General features: G+C 48.6%; 2 protein-coding genes across 5 annotated transcripts in view; one reads left to right on the forward strand and one right to left on the reverse strand.

The window, feature by feature from the left end:
* Positions 1–6,131, forward strand: part of FGF2 (fibroblast growth factor 2) — a 37,714-nt gene extending 31,583 nt beyond the window's left edge. The window contains exon 3 of the mRNA XM_090290092.1: positions 5,487–6,131. Coding sequence (XP_090146218.1) covers positions 5,487–5,672 — 186 coding nt within the window. The 3' untranslated portion in view covers positions 5,673–6,131. The remainder of the gene's footprint in view (positions 1–5,486) is intronic.
* On the reverse strand, positions 5,849–20,377 carry NUDT6 (nudix hydrolase 6). Of its 4 annotated transcripts, XM_090290088.1 has the most exons (5): positions 19,740–20,002; positions 18,179–18,382; positions 14,006–14,061; positions 10,506–10,560; positions 5,849–6,520 (listed from the first exon to the last, which is right to left on the reverse strand). In XM_090290088.1, the coding sequence occupies exons 1-5, from the start codon at positions 19,966–19,968 to the stop codon at positions 6,123–6,125; spliced, it is 942 nt and encodes a 313-aa protein (XP_090146214.1). In that variant the 5' UTR covers positions 19,969–20,002; the 3' UTR covers positions 5,849–6,122. The 4 variants fall into 4 exon arrangements, with proteins under 4 accessions (XP_090146214.1, XP_090146217.1, XP_090146215.1 ...); XM_090290091.1 differs by lacking the exons at positions 18,179–18,382; positions 19,740–20,002 and adding an exon at positions 20,044–20,377; XM_090290089.1 differs by lacking the exon at positions 18,179–18,382.
* Positions 20,378–20,423: the final 46 nt, after the last annotated feature.

Consider the following 20,423-nt stretch of genomic DNA (forward strand, 5'->3'; position numbering starts at 1 on the left):
TATGAAAATTTATTTATATTCTCTGAGGATACACATTTAATTATTGTAAAAGTAAAATACTTTTCTTACCTATAGACTAACTGTCTTACTTAGGGGCCTTTACTATAAAACCTACACACAAAGCAAGGTAGGGATACTTGATTTTTGAGAGCTCAGTTGTCCAGATTGACAGTATATACTGATCAGACTGGTCAGAAAAAAGCAACAGTTAAAGACGAATGTGTATCATTTTTAAGAGAGAAAATAGGATTAAATGCAGAGGTCATTGCCTAATAAGAATTATTGCTTCTTTAAGAAGTGAATCCTATACAGTGTCACACAACGTATATATGTTTTTTTATAAGATTTTTTTTCACAAGATCAAACTTCCTTTTAACTTTTCACAATTTGTGTGCTTGAGTTTGTTCTCAAAGAGTCAGCATTGATACATCGCGTCTGTTTTTAATTCTCAGAAGTGGTGTAAGCGAAAGCGTTTTTGGATTCCTGTTGAGCAAAGTTCCTCATAAGCCAAGACTGCAAAGTCAAAGTACTATAAAAGAACAAACAACCCAAGAAACAGAGCATGGGGGAATGGCCGCAAGGTTCACATCCAATATTTAGCAGCTGGTGAGATTGCGAGGGCCATGGCCCAGGGAGAACTGGGGGGTCGCCCCCCTCCAGCCCCTGCTGTGCCCAGACTGTCTTCTTTGGGGGAAGCCACTGTACAGAGGCCACATTTAAGGGATGCGGGGTTATGCTCCATCTCTGTGTGCGTGTGTGTGTGTGTGTTGGGGGGGGGGGTAGCTACATAAATTATTTGGGATTCTCTTATGTGAGAAATTTGTCTATTCTCCATTTATTCAGTCATTTATATCAGTATATCCTCATGGATATTTATTTTATACTTCCATGCAAATTTATTTTATACTTTGGTTCTGTCTATTGGAAAATGCTGTTAGGAACCAAGAACTGGAAGTTGGGTGTGCTTGTTGCTACCGAGGTGCTTTTCCTTCCATGCCATCCCCTGACAGACAGAGCACGGAACACAGGCATCTGCTCACCTGGGGATGTGCACGTGCCTGTAAATACATTAAGCTAAACACGAGGACATACGGATGTGTCCAGCTCTAAGCCACCAGTATCACTTGAATCATTTTAGCTGCCCCCTCTTGCTGGTCTGTAACCTCCCGCAGTGAGAAACCTGGTCCCCTGCCCCATTCACTTGGATGAGTTTTTCATTATGTATTAATCGCTCACATCACTTTCCTTTCTTTTTGAAATTTCAAAGTAAAGTAAATATCTAGACAAAAAAAAAGTCAAACCATTTAAACTGTTGGTTATGCTTTTTCAAATTTCTCTTTGATTCTCCCCTACCCAGATACCCCTCCAAGGGGTCAAACTGCCAATGCCATCTCTGAAATTGTTCGCACCATTGTTACCACGGCCAGCAAACAGCCAGTGCCCCTCACACAGGACACTGAGTAGGCTGGGTCACGCGGGTGGCCATTAGGGAAGTCTTGAGGTGCGCCCCGTCACTAACATGTGACAGGTTTGTATTAGTCTGACGTCTCCGTCCACATTCCTTGTTTAGATTCCATACCTTTTAGAATTGAGGATTATTGCAACTTCATAGTTTCTCACATTCCTTATTAATTAGTACTTTTCAACTTGCAATTCTGGGTTTATTAGCATGAGCAAGAGGGGAAGAAGGCTAAGTGACGTGTCGGCTGCTGAGAACGTGCTCACTGTATGCTCACTGCGTCCGTGAGGAGGCCTGCGCCCACCTCAGGCTCAGCGTGTTCCAGCCGAGTCCCCAGTGCTCCCCGATGAGCTCCTGCTCAGAGCCTTCCCCGTCCCCAGGGGTGAGAAGTCACCGTGCTAGAGCCACTCTGGATCCCTTGGTCTCTCTCACACGTCACAGCCAGCCTGTCATAAACCCCCGTACGTTCCAAACATGTGCAGGCCAGACAGCGTCTCACCATCCCTGCGGCCAGCACTGCAGTCCGAGTCCCCCCCCTTCTGCCTGTGACACTGAGCCCGCCTCTCACTGGTGCCCCTGCAGCGGCCTCTGCCCTGTGGGACTGGAAGAGTGTCAGGTGCTGCCACTTTGCTGCTCAAAAGCCCACAGTGGTTTTCCACTTCCCCAGAGTATTTACCATAGCTTTCGAATGTCCCATGTCATTTCCTCTCTAACCACATGTCCCACCCCCTCCCCTGCGAGCCCTGAGCTGCGTGTTCCCTGGTCTCCTGCTGTCCCCTGCACCGAGGGCTGGATCCTGCTCTGGGGTGCTGGCACTGGCTGTCCCTTCTCTCTGCTCCAGGGCTCTCTGCCTCCTCGCTGGATGGTTAACTCCTTCACCTCCAAGTGTTTGTTCACACGTCACTTCCTCAGGGGAGCCTCCCGTGACTGCACGACTTAGTATGGCGACCGCCGCCCCCACCGCAGCCCCTCCTAGCCTGTCACCTTCACTCCTTCCTCAGGATCACTTCTGTTTGGCACACAAGGTAGTCAGTTACGCTCACTGCACGTCTCCCCTGCTAGAACTGGCGTGGCACAAAGGCACGCTCCTCGCTCAGTTTTGACCACTAACCAATCCCAGTGCCCGGAAGACAAAACACACATTAAATGAACGAATGTAGTCTTTAAACCGTGGCTTTCTATATCTTAAAATTATTTTTCGATGAAAAGAAACCAAATAAAAAGGAAACTTGAATTGGCTGAAAAAGTATCAGGCAGGTACATAGGCCAAGGATGTCCACAATCAGAAACCAGTTCGGAGACATCGGGTTTTAGAGCCCTCGTTTGTTACGGATAACATACCAATGCCCCAGGATTGCTGTGATATTTATATAAATTGATGTGCAGGAAGGCAATCAGCAACGATGAATTAAGGGCTTCCCCAGCTCGTGACCTACATAAAATAAGTCCTGAAGTGAGGTGCCCTTTGTCACTGGCCCTGAGAAGTTACAGATCCACTTCCTCTGTGACATCATGCCTCCAAAGGCCCCGTTTCTCTTAAGTTTGGAATGGTGGGCAGTTAAATATTGGGAATAGGAAAAAAGCTCCCGAAGCACGTTGGTAACGGTTAACGGAACGTACGTTGAGCCAATTTTTAACGGAAACATGGAGGTCCCAGTCCCTGAACGGAGAACGGAACTTGTGCTTACAGGGCACTGCTGGATGCCCGCCTTTCCCGACAGCCAAAGTTTGCCCTGCGACCCATTTGAGAAAACATTGCTGTTTGTTTTCAAGGGCATAGCGGTTGTTTATCAAACTTGTGTGTCGGGACACTGGGCACAGAAGTTAGCTTTCCTTCTGTCTGTGCTGTTTTTGTAAAGGTACAAGCGACCTCTGTAAAAACAGTTTGTGGGTTCCATGATGTAGTGCCCACTTAATCCCCGGTACTGTGTCTCTTCTCTGAAATTGTAGGAACTGGCAGAGAAAGCAAATATGACTGGCATGGTACGCGCTCCCATAGGCCAAGCATTGTAAGGGGTGCCAGCTGGCAATGTGGGGGCCCTGCAAGTTGACCGAACACCAGAAATGAGCGTATCAGTGTCCTGAGCACTGAGGGAGGAGGGCTGGGCCAGCCTCAGGGGAGTCAGGCCCTGACTCTCCCTGCCGCCTTTTCTGCTCTTTATGATTCTGATGGCCTTTCTTTTCACTCTTACTTCCTCCCATTGCCCTCCTGGTCGCAAACCAAAAATAGGGAAGGAGGAAGATTTTTATCAGTGGCGCTGAAAAATGGCAAAAGACCACGGGTTAAGTTCGGTCCACACAGAAGCATAGTGCATTTCACCAAAGGTAGAGTCAGAGTACGGGATGCCGGCGTTACTGCAGTGTTCCCCCGCGTCCGCAGCCGGGGCCATGGCCGGGGCCACAGCCGGGGCCGCAGCTGGGGCCATGGCCGGGTCGTTGCGGGCGACCCAGACAGTCCTGGGCATCAGAGCTGGCTCTTCTCGCCAAGGCGACCTGCGGCTTCTTTACATCAGAAAGACTTCAGTGGCTTCGTTAATTTGTTGCAAAAAAACTGGGCAAGTTAGATGAGTTTGTATTCCAGTTTTACGAAGTCTAATTAGCAATGATCCTGACTTGCGGCCAAGCGAACACCCGGCAGAATCCTCGGCCCCGGAAGCCGACCACAGGGCCGGCCGCCACACACCCGCGTCAGCTGCCCGGGGGCGCTCGCTGTCCCTCAGAACCTCACCTTCCATTGCGGTGTCACACCAGCTCTTTCATTGTGTCGCTTGTGGATTTATGTTTCTCTTTTGACAGTTTGTGCCATTGCTTCGTTTATTTTGGAACCAAAGAATCTGGGGGAAAATTCAAGTCTTTTGAATGTGGGTTTTCCAGTCCTGGAGTTGCCCAGCCTTGGGTACAGACATAACCTGGTGTGCCCGTTAGTGCAAACGCACGGGCGTGGGTGCGTTGTGTTTGTGTGTGGAGAGGCAGCGGTGTGTAAAGTCACATGGCTTCCTATGTGAGTTTCTCCATCTGTCTGTCGCTGTAACATAAAAAGTAGGTGGTTTTTCCCTTTCCTCCCTGTGACTAAATCAGTTGTTGACCCCCCTGCCCCTGCCCCCCGAGGTCTCTACGTATCACCAGTGCTATTTTTTGAAGTTGACTTTTGAACATTTCCCTGACGTAATCTGGCAGCCTGTGTTAGATTGATTACTTGGAACAGTACTTCCAGATCTATTTTGCTAGCTGTTCTCTGTCCTTGATAGTTGGATTGAAGTCCAAGGCAGAGTAGTTTCCTCTCCAACAAGAAACTGCCAGAAATCAGTATGTTCCTCAGTATCTCTACTGTTTTGAGAATGTGAATCATATAATGTTCCAATACAATTTGGTAACATTATTTATGTTTGCTACATTCTGTACAATAAACTATTCTTTTATGCCTTAGAAACAATATTAGCTACTAGAAAAATATTATAAGGAACTAATTCTCTTTTCTGTGAGTAAAGTGTTAACGAAACCCTTCTTGTCATGAGGAAGTTACCTGTCCAGCACTGTTTCACGGGAACCCCGATAAAGTCAATGTGACCCAACTGGTCACCTGCCTCTGGAGTGGGCTGAGCATGGCCGGAAGTACCCAATGGAAGCTTGTCTCTGGGTTCTTGGTCCTGAGCACACACCCTTCTTCATGGGGAGACCTGAAAACTCCGTTCATGGGGCATTTCAGGACTGAGCTAGTGTAGTTCCTACACCGTCTATGTGCCTTCCTACCTAACACATGACCTGTCCCAGGGTGCATGGGGGTTGCTATGGAAACGATCCCTGCTTCATCCTCCAAAGAGACTGGCTGGGAGCTGCCCTGCCTCCTGCTGTGCAGCTGGATTGTCAGAGTCCGGGCCGTTGCGTCCTGCTCATCTGACTGTCCTGCCGAACCCCGCAGCACTGCTGCCAGCGGCCCAGAAGGGGCTGTGACTGGTCATAAGTAGTTATTATGAAAAGCACAGCAGTAATAGCAACAGCAACTACTAACTCTTCCTTTATTTTTCAGAAATGTGTCACGGACGAGTGTTTCTTTTTTGAACGGCTGGAATCCAATAACTACAACACTTACCGGTCAAGGAAGTACTCCAGTTGGTACGTGGCACTGAAGCGGACTGGGCAGTCTAAACTTGGGCCCAAAACAGGACCTGGGCAGAAAGCCATACTTTTTCTTCCAATGTCTGCTAAGAGCTGATCGTGATGCCGCCGCCTGACCTCATTTCTCGCGGAAGAGGAGGTATATTTTAGGGATGTGTTAATGAGAGGGGAAGGTGTGTAGGGCCCTCTGCTCAGTTTGGATACGGAGCAGAGAGCCTTTTATCTAGCAGTCAGAGGTGTAACCGTCGCCTTAGTAAAGAGAAACAACGGGAATTCCTGGGAAACATAGACTCCACCTTTTATATAGCATTTGCCTTTATCCAGTGAAGCTCACTTAGAGCTACAGTCTTTCCCCTACATTCGCTTCATTTGAAATTAGGCTTTTAAAATGTGCACACTTCACAACTTCTCTTCATGGAAATCATCCACGCAAGACAAAAGGCAGATATTTAGTTAACCCAGAACGTCCACGCCTCCCACGCCATGGCACCCACAAATGTACACGTACCATCCATTTACTTAATGTCTCACATGTGCACGCATGGGCTTACTCCGCCCCGGTCACGGTCTCGTCCCTGTCCGGCAGCTCCCTGTGATAGAGTTTGTAGAGCAGGCCCGTGGACACGGCCGGGAACATGTTCATGGTCAGGTCAACCTTGTCGAAGCCTTCCCGGTGCCCGTAGAGCAGCAGCTGCGCGTTCCTGCGCGTGACGGGCGTGACGTTCGCGGCCGTGGCCAGGCGGGCGAGGTCCACCCACTCGCAGCGCAGGCACTCGTGGGGGCAGAGCTGGATGGCGAAGGAGCGCGGCTGCATGCGGCACACCAGGTACATGTCCGACTTCCCAAAGGCCCCGGGGTGGCGGTGCTGCTGCCGAATGCTCAGGAGGGACCTGAATTCTGAATGCACGCCAGTCTCTTCGAAAACTTCGCGAACTGCCGTGTCTCCTACGTGGAGGAAAGATGTGTACATCAGTAAGGACCCTGTTTTTAGAAAACAGTCATCAAGGATTTTCAGTTTAAGCAGCATTATGCAAGGTTCAAAAGCAAAACTCCAAGGACGTGGCATGTTGATTGTAAACTCTGCCTTCTGGGCATCCTGAAATACCGAAGTCTTCCTCACCCCTGCGCGCTAAGAAGCTTTCGAAATAGTGAATATTTCTTTGGCTGCTACTGGGGGGCTTACCCACCTGTATGGTTTGGGGGGGGGGTCCCATATTTTTAACCTCTTCCTGCTCTATTTCCCACACGGTGAAAACACAGGCTGCAAAGCGGCAGCAGCGTTCCTACCTGTGCCTTCATTGCTACCCTGTTCCTGATCACCCTCCTAAGTCTGCACACGTCGGTCCGAGGAAAAGCAATCCGCTCTTCCTCACCGAAGTGCGGGGTGGCCGGCTGCACGGAACTCTGAAGTGATTCGGGGCTCTCCTGGTGACCTGGGCTGGGCCGGGGGCTCCAGGCCTCCACGTCACGGAGAAGACGCCTTTGCAGCCTTTCTGGGCCACTCTTCTGGTTACCCGGTCCTGGACGCGCACTCTGGGAATGCTGGGCATCTTCTTTGTTTCCTGAGAGTCCAAAGAACTTAGATCCATTCCTCCAACACCCAAGCGCTGCAGGCACTTCATCAGAGGTTTTCAAAAAACTCAAGGCATACAGCATTTTATGATACAGCGGGGTTTTCAGTTTCTAAGGGTGATTTTTTGATAACGCACATTCATGGGACAGGATTATTACTGCTGTCCTCAGATTCCAGTGGCTGCTTTTCTGACCGTCCGATGGGCCTGAGCATGCTCCCTCTGACCCAGCGATGGTCACTGTCTCCCACGCGCCGGCAAGACGCCCTTCCAACAGCTGCCTCCCTCGCCCGTCTGCCGGGAGACGGCACAGGGCAGACTTGTTCAAATGCCCTTCAGTGCCTGCCTTTCCTTGTTCGCCAGAAAGGAAGTTCTGTCTGCCTTCTCCGTAGTCCCAGTGGTCCTACTGGTGAAGGATGGCCTGGAAGAGGAAGGCAGGGGAGCCGTCTCCCGTCCTGTGCGCTCTGCCTTGGACATCTGCCAGTTCCCGGATATACCCCGGGTCCCCCCCAGGAAGCGGCTCTAGAAGTGTGCACAGGAGGAGAGGGTGCTCCAAAGTGTACCACGTCTGACCGCCGTTTTTGAATGGCATGCTGACTTCTCTTATAACTGGGATTTCCCACAGATTACACATGGTTAGAAATCATATTTTTAAACCAAAAACGAGAAAGAAGAATTTGTTTAAAAAGGACAACCTTCCTTAATAAGAATTTCAGTCTGACATAGAATATATATTTGTTATTAAATATGTTAAAGATGTGGCACCGGTCTTAAATTTTATGCCATTTGCTGATCTTACTTTCCTGTTGTTCAAGTGTTTATTCTTTAAATACTTGGAAAAGTAAGCACGGGGGTCCCGTTTAGTTCCCAGTTTCACTAATCAGGAGTCAGGCCTTTGGTTGCCTGCCGAGCCCGTCTCTGCGTCCTGGAGCACAGGAGGCGCCGGCCAGGGGATCCCACCTGCTCAGCAGTCCCCAGAGCAGCGGCCCCATCAGCGCTGCCCCGCAGTCTGATCAGGTTCTCTTGCCTCCGCAGAGCAGTGGCTAGACCAAAAATTGAACGGGAAGTGTTTCTGTGTCCAGGGTGGGGGCCCTCCCACCTGAAGATGGAAACCTCTTCCCCAAAGATTTGACCCTGAATTTGAACTGTTTATCTAAAGCGCTTTACTCATTTGTACGTTTGTTATTCTGAAGTACCGTAAGCCAGACAAACCGCATTACTGTGCTACAGATGTCTGAAGAATGCAGGGAAAGCCACGAGGGTTATGTTTCCATATTTGCTGACCGAGAGATGCTTATGTCATAGCGTTTGTTTAGCTACAGGACAATAATGAAATGGAATTTATATTTGTTATTTCTATTTTGTGATATTTAATGATAGGATAGGTTGAAATAAAATTTTAAAGAATAGGAAAAATTGTGCAGAATGTGGGCTTTCCTGGTGTTTCCCTCAGGCTCCGGTGCACTGATGAACCTGGACCAGCGGCTGGTCCTCGGGCCAGGCAGGGGTCATGGCGTTTGTCGGGAAGGCAGCGCCTCCGTTTTTAACCTGGTCAGGGCCTTGGTCCTCCGAGGCGGTATGTAAAAGCCCGAGGACCGCGTCCCACTTCGTGTGCGCTCCTCTCGGTTCTGTTTAGACGCGATGGACAGTGCTTCGCTCCCCTGGAAGGAGCCGAGCACGGAGGGTTCCACACGGTGTGTCTCCCAGGCAACCTGTGCTTCCTACTTAGGAGCCAGTATGAAAGCCTGCACCTGAGTGGTGGCAGTGTCCCTAAAGTCTGTTATGTTCCCAAATGCAGGCTTAAAGAAAATAAATAATTCTCGGAAGATTTGGCTTCGTCGTTAAGAACGTCTGTTACTGTATTGTGTGACAGGACAGATGCGCCCTCAGAGAGGCATGTGGCCCAGGCCTGTGCTGACAGTTAGCGTTTCCAGCTGCTTTCGGGCTTTCTCCTCCGAAGGCAAGGCTTGGCTCTCTACTGGGCTGAGGCAGGGTGAGCGCCACCTGCGGCTGCTCTTCCTAATTCTGCGTGGTTGGGGTGCGCATTGATCTCTGGGTACAGGGGTAGTTGTGACAACCACAGGTACTTCAGAAAAGTAGTGGACTCTTAACTAGCTGGCCGTGAGCAGCTCTGGCGCACACGCACACCTCGCTGTGGGGCGCGGCAGAGTGTTTTCAGAGGAGAGAGCCGCACGATCCTCCTGTGGGGAACAGAACCCTAACCAACCCACACACTCTCATACGTCACACAGGGCGAGCAGATGACCAGGCGTCCTAGGAAAAACGGCTTTCCCTTGCAGCGCTCACCAAGTCCTCCTTTGTTTCTACACAAACCCCAGCAGAATCAGGGTCCAAGACTATCTGAAACCCAGAACTTGCTCTGGTTCATCCGACTGCAGGGGATTTATTGATTGGTTGTTAGGAGTTGGCTATATACTGTGTATAGAGCATTTTAATCTCTGCTGCATTTTTTTAAAAAAAAATCAAGTTTCATTTTTAAATAAAATACCTAAAGATAGTTTAGGAAACTGTTCACATAAATGTTGGCTGAAGAGAACAGGGACATGCGTATTGAGGAAAGAGTCACGGGGAAATAATGCTGGTATCAAATGAGTCATCTACCGATTTATTATGATAGGGGCTGTTTTTGTTTGACCCAATAGCGCGAGAAACAGGTAGCAGAACTCCGATTCTGTTCTTTCATCGATTTCCTAGAAAGTCAGTGGCATTGAGAATTCTTAGCTGATTTTGAATTTCCCTGTCTTCAATGCTGGTCTGAGTTAGTTCTTCTGAGGGGGTTACTGCTCTCATTTGAGATCTTCTCCTCTGAGATACTTGACTGTCTTGGCTTCCTGACTATTCAAAATAAAGAGTAGATAAAATTTTCAAAAAGAGAATGAGTACATCACCACTGCCCCACAATTGACTTTATAACTAATACTTGTTTCAAAGTTCATTTAAACAGTACTGTTCAACCTGTGTGATGAAATGGTCAAGACCCTGCTTCTCAGTTTAATTCCAACAATTGCAGTCATAGCCAAGACAGCCCTCAACGCTGCACTGGACTGATGTCTGTCCCAAGCTTCTCAGTCTCAAACAAATCCCTCTCGAAGCAATCCTCTAAGGAAGAAGAGGTGTGTGCTCCTAATGGTACTTTTTATACGGATGGGATCAGTTCTAATGTTACCAGTTTTGCTGCTTGTTTCCTATCGGCCCAGAAGTAACCTCTCTGAAATGTTCTGACTTAGTCTGAACCAATTAGAAAACTTAAAGTTTATTCTTAGCTACAGATCAAGAAAGTAAACACATGAATTTCCTCCACATTTTTCAGGCCAACTGACAATATGTAAGATACATACCAATATCTTCTCCGGGCTCCGACAGGCCTCCTGGGAACTTCCACATGTTTTTCAACTGCAGTATAAAGTCAGAAAATAAAGTTAACCCAGCTTTTATTCACTGACACACGGACCTGAGATCCCCGATATTCACCCACAATTGGTCAAAGTTGAGAGTTTATTTTTTCGTAATTGCATTTAAAATTTTTCCGGTTTCCTTCCTCATTCTTCCTTCTTTTTTCGGGAAACTGGTAATTTATGAATTCTTTTCCTGCTGTTTTCTTTGGGAAATAGATGTGGTTTTGTTTGGTTAATGTGATACGTTCTGTATGAATGAAACAGTGGAGGGAAACATCTACTGAATTTGTGGAATTTTAAAAATGTTGCTGCTAGTTAACTATTAACAATTAGAAGAATCTTACAGATGCTGCTATAAATAAGTAGAAAATACAGTATAAATTTAATCACTAAAGTATACTATTAATTTCACATTTATTTTCTGTATTGTGTGTCTAATCAGATACATTATTAATCCTAAGGTTTCTCTTGCTCTGTGTGTTAATATTTTCATGGGCAGTATAAATAAAATTGATTAGTAAACTTGTGAGGTTTTTGTGCACCTTTTTGGGGGGATGGGGAATGGGCAGTGGGAAGATCTGAACTTGGAATGGGGCTAAACAAGGGAAAGGTTGATCACGTGGCTTGGCTGCTGGTTTGATTCCTAGTCAGGGCACATGCCTGGGCTGCAAGGCCAGGGCCCTGGTTGGGGGCTTGTGGGAGGCAGCCAATGGATGTTTCTCTCCCTCCCTCCATCTCTCTAAAAGTAAATAAATAAAATCTTTAAAAGAATAATTAATCCTTATGAAATGGCACGGGGCAATATTCCTGTGCCTGACCTGGTAACTTTTTCCTGTTAGAGGCCTGTTACACTTCCTGCCCATCACCCCGATGCAGACTGAAGGAGAAATCAGGACAGACTCCTACCGGCTGCAGCTTGGAGCCAGGACACCTCATCCCCCTCATTCATCACACACCTTTACGGGCTTTCGGCTGCAGTGCTTTGTGCCCCTCTCATGTCCTGGACCAGGGCTTCGTAAAGAGTGTGTCATCTCTCACTGTGTCAGGCTGGGGCCCATGGCACGATTCCCAGAGTTGCCACAGACGGCTGATTATGTGGGTACCAAATTCAGGCTTCCCACCCTTCTGTGTCTGGCTCAGACTTGAGGTTCATTTTAATGTATGGTTTTTTTTTTTTTTTATGTTATTAATGTAGAAATCTCTAAGTATTATATATCTACATTAAGGCACTGTCTTTGGGGAGGGCCATTCTAAAATGGCCCCGGAAGCTACATTTCTGTAGAAACGACGCAGCCTTTTGTCCATGAGGATACTGGACTTCACCTCTGTAAATTCTGTTTCTAACAAAGATTCAAATGCTGCCCAGAATAATAAAAATCAACTTTTAAAATCTTTCCCTAGACTTGATGACAAGTAATTGGAGATTAATCGTTGATTATATCTGGAGATACGCATTTATTAGAAGGGAGAACTTGCTCGATATAAGGACTGAAAACAGCTTACATACATCTGATTTTCATTATTTCATAAAATTTAGCTATGGAAAAATTAAGTATATTTTTATGCTGGTGAGTAGTTTGTGATATTTTCTGGCACCATTTAGCTTTAAAGAGCTTGTTTTAAAAAAGCTGCTGCCTTCCCTCCCCCCAAAGCTTCAGCCTACAGTTAGTCTCAGTGACAGAGGGGCCCAAGTCAGGAGGTTGGAGAACCTGGCGAATGCAGATCTGGATCAACGGAGAGGTGAGTATACCTTCTTTTTTAGTATTAAAGAATAACCCCCCGTTAACTAGGTCTACCAGCATCATAATAAATACTAGCTAATGCATATTGAGTGTCTGTTAGACTTGAGACACTGCTGCATGTTTCTATAAGAATCTCACACAGTTGGCCCTGCCAGGTAGCTCAGTTAGAGCATCCTCCGACACACCAAGGTTGTAGGTTCAATCCCCGGTCAGGGCACATACAAGAAGCAAGCAATGAATGCATAAAGACGTGGAAAAGTAAAATGATCACCCTCTCTAAAGTCAATAATTTTTAAAAAAATTTAAATAATTACACATATTTAAACTTGACAGCAACCCATTTTGGAGTCAGTGAAACTGAGGGCAAAGATTGATAACTTGCCCGAGGCAACCCAGCTGGGGTGCAGTAAGATCCAGACCATCTGATTCTCTTCATCTTTTCAGACACTTTAAATTGACTGGCTATTTTCTCATTAATCTTTAAGTACTATTTGCTGCTTTTTCCCATACCTTTTGCTCTTTTCTTCAGACCTCACTGGAAAATTCTGTGTAACCAGAACAAAATTTGTGTCTGGAGACTTCCACCACCGCCCCCAGGGCTGGTGAATTAGAACTGAACTCGAGTTCAGTATCAATTGTGTTTGTACCTGCCTTTTGCTTGTGAGTTCTCTTATCCGGGATCTTCTGATTGGCACGAGATTTAATACTAAGTGATTTACTACTATTCTATCATTCCAGGATATTGTTTCATGAGGGAAAAATTACTGAGGTGGGGGAAAGAATGGGTTTTGACTAATGTCTACTTGAGTTTATTATCTGTTTTCACATTCATCCTCTATTCCTATTTTTTTTTTAAAAGAGAAAAGACAAATCATCTCTATGCTCTGAGTGTAAAATCCATGATCCCTTTACCCCTAATCTCATAAAGGGAACTTGCCACTCACTTTAAAAGAAACCTTCTCCAAGTGCTTGTGCGTGGTGAGCGCCACGCAGCCCTCGCTTAGGTGACCCTTCCAGCTTGCAGCTGCCAAGGCCCAGTTCCTTAGGCATGGCTGACTCTTACACCCCACGGAAGGTGAAGTATCCTTTTAACTTATAAAAACGTGACCGTATTTCGGGGTGGTGAGTGTGATGACACACTCTCCTGTACATTTGCCAGTTGTAAACCTGATGTCTGCGGGTGTGTGCACGTGTGCAGGGAGGAGTGGAAAGGAGAAGACAGTGGATGACGTAAGGGAGGCTCCTGTCGCTCGGAAGCCCCTCCTTCCTCAGCGGTAGGGATCGCTATGTGTTGCGTGACTGTGTTCCCAAGCAGACGGTGAGATGCAGGACACCATGTATATTGTCTCATTAATCTTTGTATTCTCAGCCCCGGATCCGAGTGGGAGCTTAATGAATGCTGGATGAATGGAAGAATATCTTGATAGTCTGTTAGGAATAGAGTTGTCTTCCTAATCAAACACAGCCATTTATAATTTTCCTGTAGCCATAAAATAATAATGAGCGACAGTGAGGGTACTCTGGCATTTTCAAGGCCTGCAAAAGCATTTTTTGGATTAAATAAATAGCCAAATTGATCCATACTGCTTAGAGATAACTTTTAAAGTAACTTTTAATAAGCATAAAAGAAATTCTACATTTTATTTTCCTTTAGAGAGAGTTGAACATTTAGAAAACAATTTATAAATAGAAGCAACTTACTTTATTTCGATCTTGGACAACCAAAATTTTTCTAGTATTTTCATCAAATACAGCTCCTGTTGGAGGGAAAAAGAAAAGATATTGAGAAATGTTAATTTCATTCACCTCAGACTCCTCCCAGACTCTTATATGTGGTCATTAAAATCCAACCCACCCTGGAAGGCCTAGCCCAATACCACCTCATCCTGAGACATAACCGCTTTTCACCAAGAAGCTGGCTGCCTGATTCTTTAGGTCCATTTACCCAATGATGGTTCTATCATATGCTGCCTTGCAGGGTAACACCCGCAAAGCTTCTCTGGATGGTCTATTCCTGAGAATACACAGTTAAATGAGTTAGTCTTTCTGTCCTCTGTCAGCATTTACTTTAGAGTCAGGACAATTTTAAGTGCTTAAAAATATTTAATAAATTATTGAGTTGACTTTTCCATTAATAATTTTTAGTTCTCAAATCACTGTGTATAGAACATGGGACGTGCACCCTGGTGACCCACATCTCAAACACGTCAACATTCAGTTCAAGAGCTCCCTGAAACCACCTAAATTTGTTCACTATTTTGTACACAGCTTTGTAACATACCGCTATATTGCTTTGGAACACCTGTTTATTTTATATCTGTTTAAAGTTCTAGTTCATTCCTTTTATTTATTCATTCATCATATGCATTGCCCAGTACACTAAGTATCTGGCTAGATATTAGGACTCAAAATTTTTTTTTTTTCTATTTATCTCTGGGCAATCCTCAGTCTTTTATGAAATTTTAATAATTGGTATTATGTTCCTTTAAATGTTATAATTTAAAAATATTTGTTTACATAATATAGCAAGATAGTGTTAAAAAGGTGTTTTCTACATATCCATTTGTTCTTTCAATATTAATTGAGTTTCTATATATAACATGTACAGTATTCCCTCACTTATCGCGGGTATTACGTTCTAGACCTCCCTGCGATAGGTGAAAATCCACGAAGTAGGAACCTTACATTTTAGTATTTATATATATTTTAAGGCTTTATAAACCCTTCCCACACACTTATAAACCGTTCCCAGTCCCTTATTAACCTTTCCCACACTTTTATAAACACTACGTATGTTCTTAAACATATTCTACACTCTTAAACCTACATAACTTTAACAACATATATATATATATACAGTACCACAAAATCCCACGATATAGGGAAAAATCAGCGATAAATAATTAAATATAATTTTTTAAAAAAATCCCGCAATAACAGTGAGGCCGCGATAAGTGAACCGCGATATAGACAGGGCCTGCTGTACAGGTTCTACATATAGTATATGAATTAAGCTCCTATTTACATCAGGCCCTTTTCTGGGTGGTATGGATATAGTGATAAACAAAACAAAATTCCCTAGCCTCATGGGGTTCACGAGTGTGTGTGTGTGTGTGTGTGTATTTAAGAGGCGAGAGCAAACAAAAAATTGATGTAGAACATGAGAAGGTGATAAATTCTATCTGGAGATAAAATATAGGAGGAGAGTAACTTTTTCTGAAATGAAAACACACGAGTATTCTGAAGCAGGAAGGAAAACCACTAAGTGAGATGTAATTAACATTAATGTCGGCTTCTATTAGAAAACATAAACTATAATTTAACTGGACGTTACAAAGGATAGGATGCCAAAGAAATGCCAAGGAAACCTACTCTTAAATTTAAATTATTTGTCATTACTCAAACTGAACTTTTCCCTAATGGGATCACTATAAACAGGAGCAAAATACCGCAAAGGCAAAGCCAGCAGCGTTACAGCGCGACGTGAGCGACCCCTGCTGGTCACAGCCTGGAAGGTAAATGGAAAGCGACCGGAGGTCAGACCGAGGCTCTCGGGTGCATTGTTACAGGTCAGGCGCTGGGCCGAGTGCATCAGGTGCATCATCCAGGCCGTCCTCACATTAACCCCGAGTGGCGTCCTAGCGACCGTCCCCGCTCACACAGCTCTAAGCCCGGCCTCCCGCGGGCCTGGGCTCCAGCAGGCGTGGCCACGGCCACACGGGCCCCCACCACCGACAGCTGTGCCCACCTAGAGACCCAACCCACTGTTCATTCAAGAAACTCTCTCTGAGCGCTGGCCTGACGCCAGACGCTGCCTGTGGCCTGCGGGCACAGTGGCGACCAGGAGGAGAGGCCTGCCTTCCTGGAGCTTATACCACCGTGGGGGAACTATGTGCAATGACGTAAGCTCAGCTTGCGACGCGTGCTGTAAAGGAAAACAGCTGGACGAAGGGACAAAGGACGATGGGACTGACATGGAGAAGCCTGTTTCAGACCGGAAGGTCGGGGGCTCCTCCGCGGAGCTGTCTGGGCAGAAACCCCAGCGCTGGGGAAGAGCAGGCAGGGAGGGGAGCCCGGAGGCTGAAGGCTCTGCGACAGACACCCGCAGTGCAGGACGGATTTCTCCTCTGCCCACAGAGGCTCTGGGTCTGGGGCCCGCGAACTGAACTGACAACACAGATTAATGAAGGAAAAATACAAAGGTGAATTAATGCTAATATTCTCACGTGGCCTGGGCAGGGGCGGAGGGCTCCGTAGAAAGAAGATGCCGGGAAAGCCCGTAGGCCACGCGGACAAAGAGCGATAGCTGGCAGAGAGGTGCTCAGACGAAGGGTTTGTGGGAGCGGTTAGGAAGTGTACGGGGGACCTAACGGGAGGAACTCAAGGGCTGTGTCAGGACGTGTGTTCAGGCTCTTCTCCGTCAGCTCCTGTCTCCCGGGATGACCATGCCCGTCGCTTCCTGGCACGAGTAGCTCACGCCCAACTTTCAGGCAGAACGGGGGAAGCAGAGAAAGAATCCTTCCTGCCTGGCTGTTTCCCCACTTTCTTCCGCTCAAAATCATCAAGATGCCAAAGGGGCAGATTCGAGGATCTGGGCCCTGCCACCGGCCACTCCTACCTTCCGTTGCTTACAGCAACAGACGCCAACTAGTTTCTCTTCACCTAAAACTCTACCTTTCCAGAACACAGTCTTACATTACCTCGTCCCCGCCCCCAACAGCCACTTCAAATCCCACTTATTCAAGACTCCTGTCAAGTTCCAGAATTCTCTTTCCCTAAACTCCTGATATATCTTAACTTTAACACAACATATAGGACTCAGCTGGAAACAAGTCCCTCACAGGACACTCTCTATGCGCATAGCACCGATTCTGTATTAACGACTGGAAACCCTCAGTCTGAACGATGGATGGACAACCATCTGTATGATTTTCTAATGAAGTGAGAGGCTGTCATTAGGTTTTTCAGTCTTGTGAAGCAGAGCTGAATGGAAAGTTTCTGAAGGCCTGTGCTTGAGGCCGTGGAGAGAGGAAACAGGAGATGTCCTGGAATAACCCCTTTAAATGATTTCAAAGGTACAAACTACCTTTAAGAACTATTGTAAATTACATGAAGGCAAATAAATTGATTAAATTAGTAATTAATATGTGTTACTGCTTCCATTTATTTTAGTTCATAAGGATTCTTTACTCCCAGTTTTTCTGGAAATCTACGAATGTTCTTAACCCTGGTTTTCAGAGGACAGCAGCAGCAGAGAACTTATTAGAAATGCAAATTCTCAGGCCCCATCCCAGACCCCCTGAATCGAACTCTTGGGGGTTGGGCCCAGCCTGTGGTTAAACAAGCCTTCTAGGTGACTTTGATGAACTCCACAATTTGTGACTGTCTTAACCTAAACCAAGTCTTCTCTCAAGGCCATGTCCCTGAAGCTAATCACTAACTTCGAAACTTGATCGTATATTTAAATCACGTTATTTTAAACAACTGTTTGGCACAAGAACAATGTCTTTAAGAAGTCATGTCCAGACCATTAAAACGCTGGTTTGCGTTACTTTAAATCCCACCCAAGTTGTCTTTCAGTCAACAGTCTCCTACCTAGCACTGATGATTTACCACGACGCATTTATTCGTTCCCGGTCCCCGTTCAGCGCTGCCATCCAAGTAGAGAAGTGCAAACAGCGGTGTGAAGCCTGTCCGAACACGACCGTGGGAAAGCGAAGCGCGACCTCGCGAGCTGCGGGGCAGGCCACCTCCATGCCAAGCGCTGGCCGGCGAGGCTCCCCGGGACAGCCCCTCCGCAACTCCCGCCACGAGAACAAGCCATCGCTCGCCCATTAGGGAGGCCACGCTGATCACGGTGACGGAGACACTGACCTGCCACTCCCACTTGGTGTGTCGCGTACCCTGGGAGGCGGCTGGGCCCGGGCCCCAGCCACAGCGTCAGCGTGGCCGAGGCCGCCTCCGCGTGGTGGAAGCCGAAGCCGAGCGCGGCGGCCGCGGCGATGAGCCGGCTCTGCAGGATGGGGACGTGCAGCCAGACGGCCACCCGGCCTTCCGAGCGCCACTGCTGCACGGCGGCTGAAACGCAAAGACACACGCGCTCAGGCGCTTTCGGCGGAGAGGGACACGCGCGCGGGCGCACCCAGGGGTCGCCTCCGCTAGGAGGCCATTTTAAGCGTCCGCTTCCCTTCCAGTTAGCTTTGGGGGGGGGGGGGCGGTAGGATCCCAAAATGTCCGGGCGCGCGGAACTGCCAGGTTTCTGATCGCCACCATCTTGTTTACGGCCCTCCCGCCAGGCTGCACGCCCGGCGAGCCCGCAGGCCCGGGGGACCTTATAGGCCCGTCACCCGGCACTGTGCTCGGGGCGCATGCCGTCGGCGACCAGCACCGTAGAACGAGCGAATAAACGGCCTTAAAGTAAAATGGCGTTGGGAGGGTGCTTTTCACACGTCCGTCCTTGACCTTTGCCCGGGAGTCCTCCCGAACACTTGTGTCGTTTTGAAAAGCAGCGTGGCTGACACGGGGGCAGACTCGGGGTGCACGTGACCCTCACACTGTGGGGTTTTCTTTCCAGGCACTGCCGTTCAGTTTCATTCGACTGGGGAGCCACGAAACGAGCAGGAGCGCTCGGAGGCGTGGGCCCTGCACGACCCTCTCTCCGACGAAGGGCGCGGTGCCTGCCTCCCGGGCGTGGGGGCGGTTAAGTGAGTCAGCGTTCATCCCGTGCGGAACCGGTGTCTCGCACGCCAAGGGAAATAGAATGTGTTTAAAACAATAAAAAGGCACGTGGCACTCCGGAGTTCACAAACCGGTCTCATGTGCTGTATCTCTGACCACATCTACCCCATAATTCGGTTTGAAGAACAGGTTGCCCCACCGAACCCGGGCTTCTCTGAAAGGGGAGCCTCCTCCACCCCCACTTGCCCTCTCAGAGGTGCAGAGTGGGGGGCTCCTTACTGAAGACACGCCACCCACCCGGCCCCGGCTAATCACGGCCCCTGACCCGACTGGCGCGCACCCACGACCGCCGGGAACCCCCGGCCCCCGCCCTGCCCGCCGCGGGCACGCGCGTGTCTGGGCAGAGGGCCTGGCAGAACCGTTGCCCGGGAAGTGACAGCGACCAGCGTGGGCTGCGCATTAAATGCTCTTTATCCACGTGCTCTTTATCCAGCCTCACTCTCGGGGACCCCTCGCGCTCCGGTTACCCGGCGTCCCCGAAGAGGAAATGGTGTTTTACAGAACCTGCCCGCGGTGAAGGTCACACGCTAGGAGGGGGACCAGAAGCTGGCGTTGCCGACCCCAACGTCTAGGGTCGTCGCCACTGCCCGCACACGCCTCGAAGCCCGCCCAGCAAACGGCCCGGGAACCTGTGGGCTCGGTCGCGGGTACTTCGTTGGCGACCGGGGAACCAGGGACCCTCGGCCCAGGCACTTGCCCTGCAGGGCCCTCTGGAAGGCGGCGTCGTCCAGGCCGTCCAACGCGCCCAGCCGCACCGAGATGCCCCCGAATCTGTCCAGCTCGCCGCGCAGCAAGTCGGCTCCAGAGGGGGCATCCCGCGCGCACCCCGGGCCGCCCGAGGCCCCGCGGAGCCCAGCCAAGAGCCTGGCGTTGCGGGCCCGGGCCAGCGCCGCGCGCACGTAGCCCCCGCACGGCAGAGGCGACATCCCCGTGCCGGCCCACGCTGTCCGCTCCCTCGGACCCCAGACCGCCCCGCCTCCACGCCCGAGAAGAGGTGTTACCGTAAACCTGAGAAGAGGGCCGCGCACGCTGCCCGGTGTTGACCTGGGCTTCTCACTCTGCGGCGCTATTTCCAGGAGACCGCGAAGTTTCGTCCGCCAGCTCCGCTCAGGAGTTTGCTCGGCTGCAGGGAAACGGGCAGTAACTTTCCCACCACTGTCCTCCCCCGCCCCCGTAGTTTAATTTAATGCATGTGTATTCGGGACAGGGAAGGCGAACGGAGATACGGGAAAATCCTGTATTTCTGGAATGTGCCACCTAAATGAGAGCTCCGGCCACCCAACCCGCCTTCCTTTGCAGAAGAACCTCGGCGAAGACCGCGGGTTGTGAAGACGCCCGGGTCCCTCCCAGCCTTCATGCGCTTCCCTCGGAGAATTACGGC

This window comes from Furipterus horrens, unplaced genomic scaffold (genome assembly GCF_987537825.1).
Source record: "Furipterus horrens unplaced genomic scaffold, mFurHor1.1.pri manual_scaffold_10, whole genome shotgun sequence".
In the NCBI taxonomy this organism is placed as follows: Eukaryota; Metazoa; Chordata; class Mammalia; order Chiroptera; family Furipteridae; genus Furipterus; species Furipterus horrens.

Bases quoted from the DNA above. Each gene is read 5' to 3' on its own strand.
- NUDT6 (XM_090290088.1), bottom strand. From the start codon at position 19,968: ATGTCGCCTCTGCCGTGCGGGGGCTACGTGCGCGCGGCGCTGGCCCGG. The intron at 14,062-18,178 runs GTCAGTGTCTCC...TCCCTCCAACAG, and splicing joins ACACCAAGTGGGAGTGGCAG to GAGCTGTATTTGATGAAAAT. The intron at 10,561-14,005 runs GTAAGTTGCTTC...TTTATACTGCAG, and splicing joins TTGTCCAAGATCGAAATAAA to TTGAAAAACATGTGGAAGTT.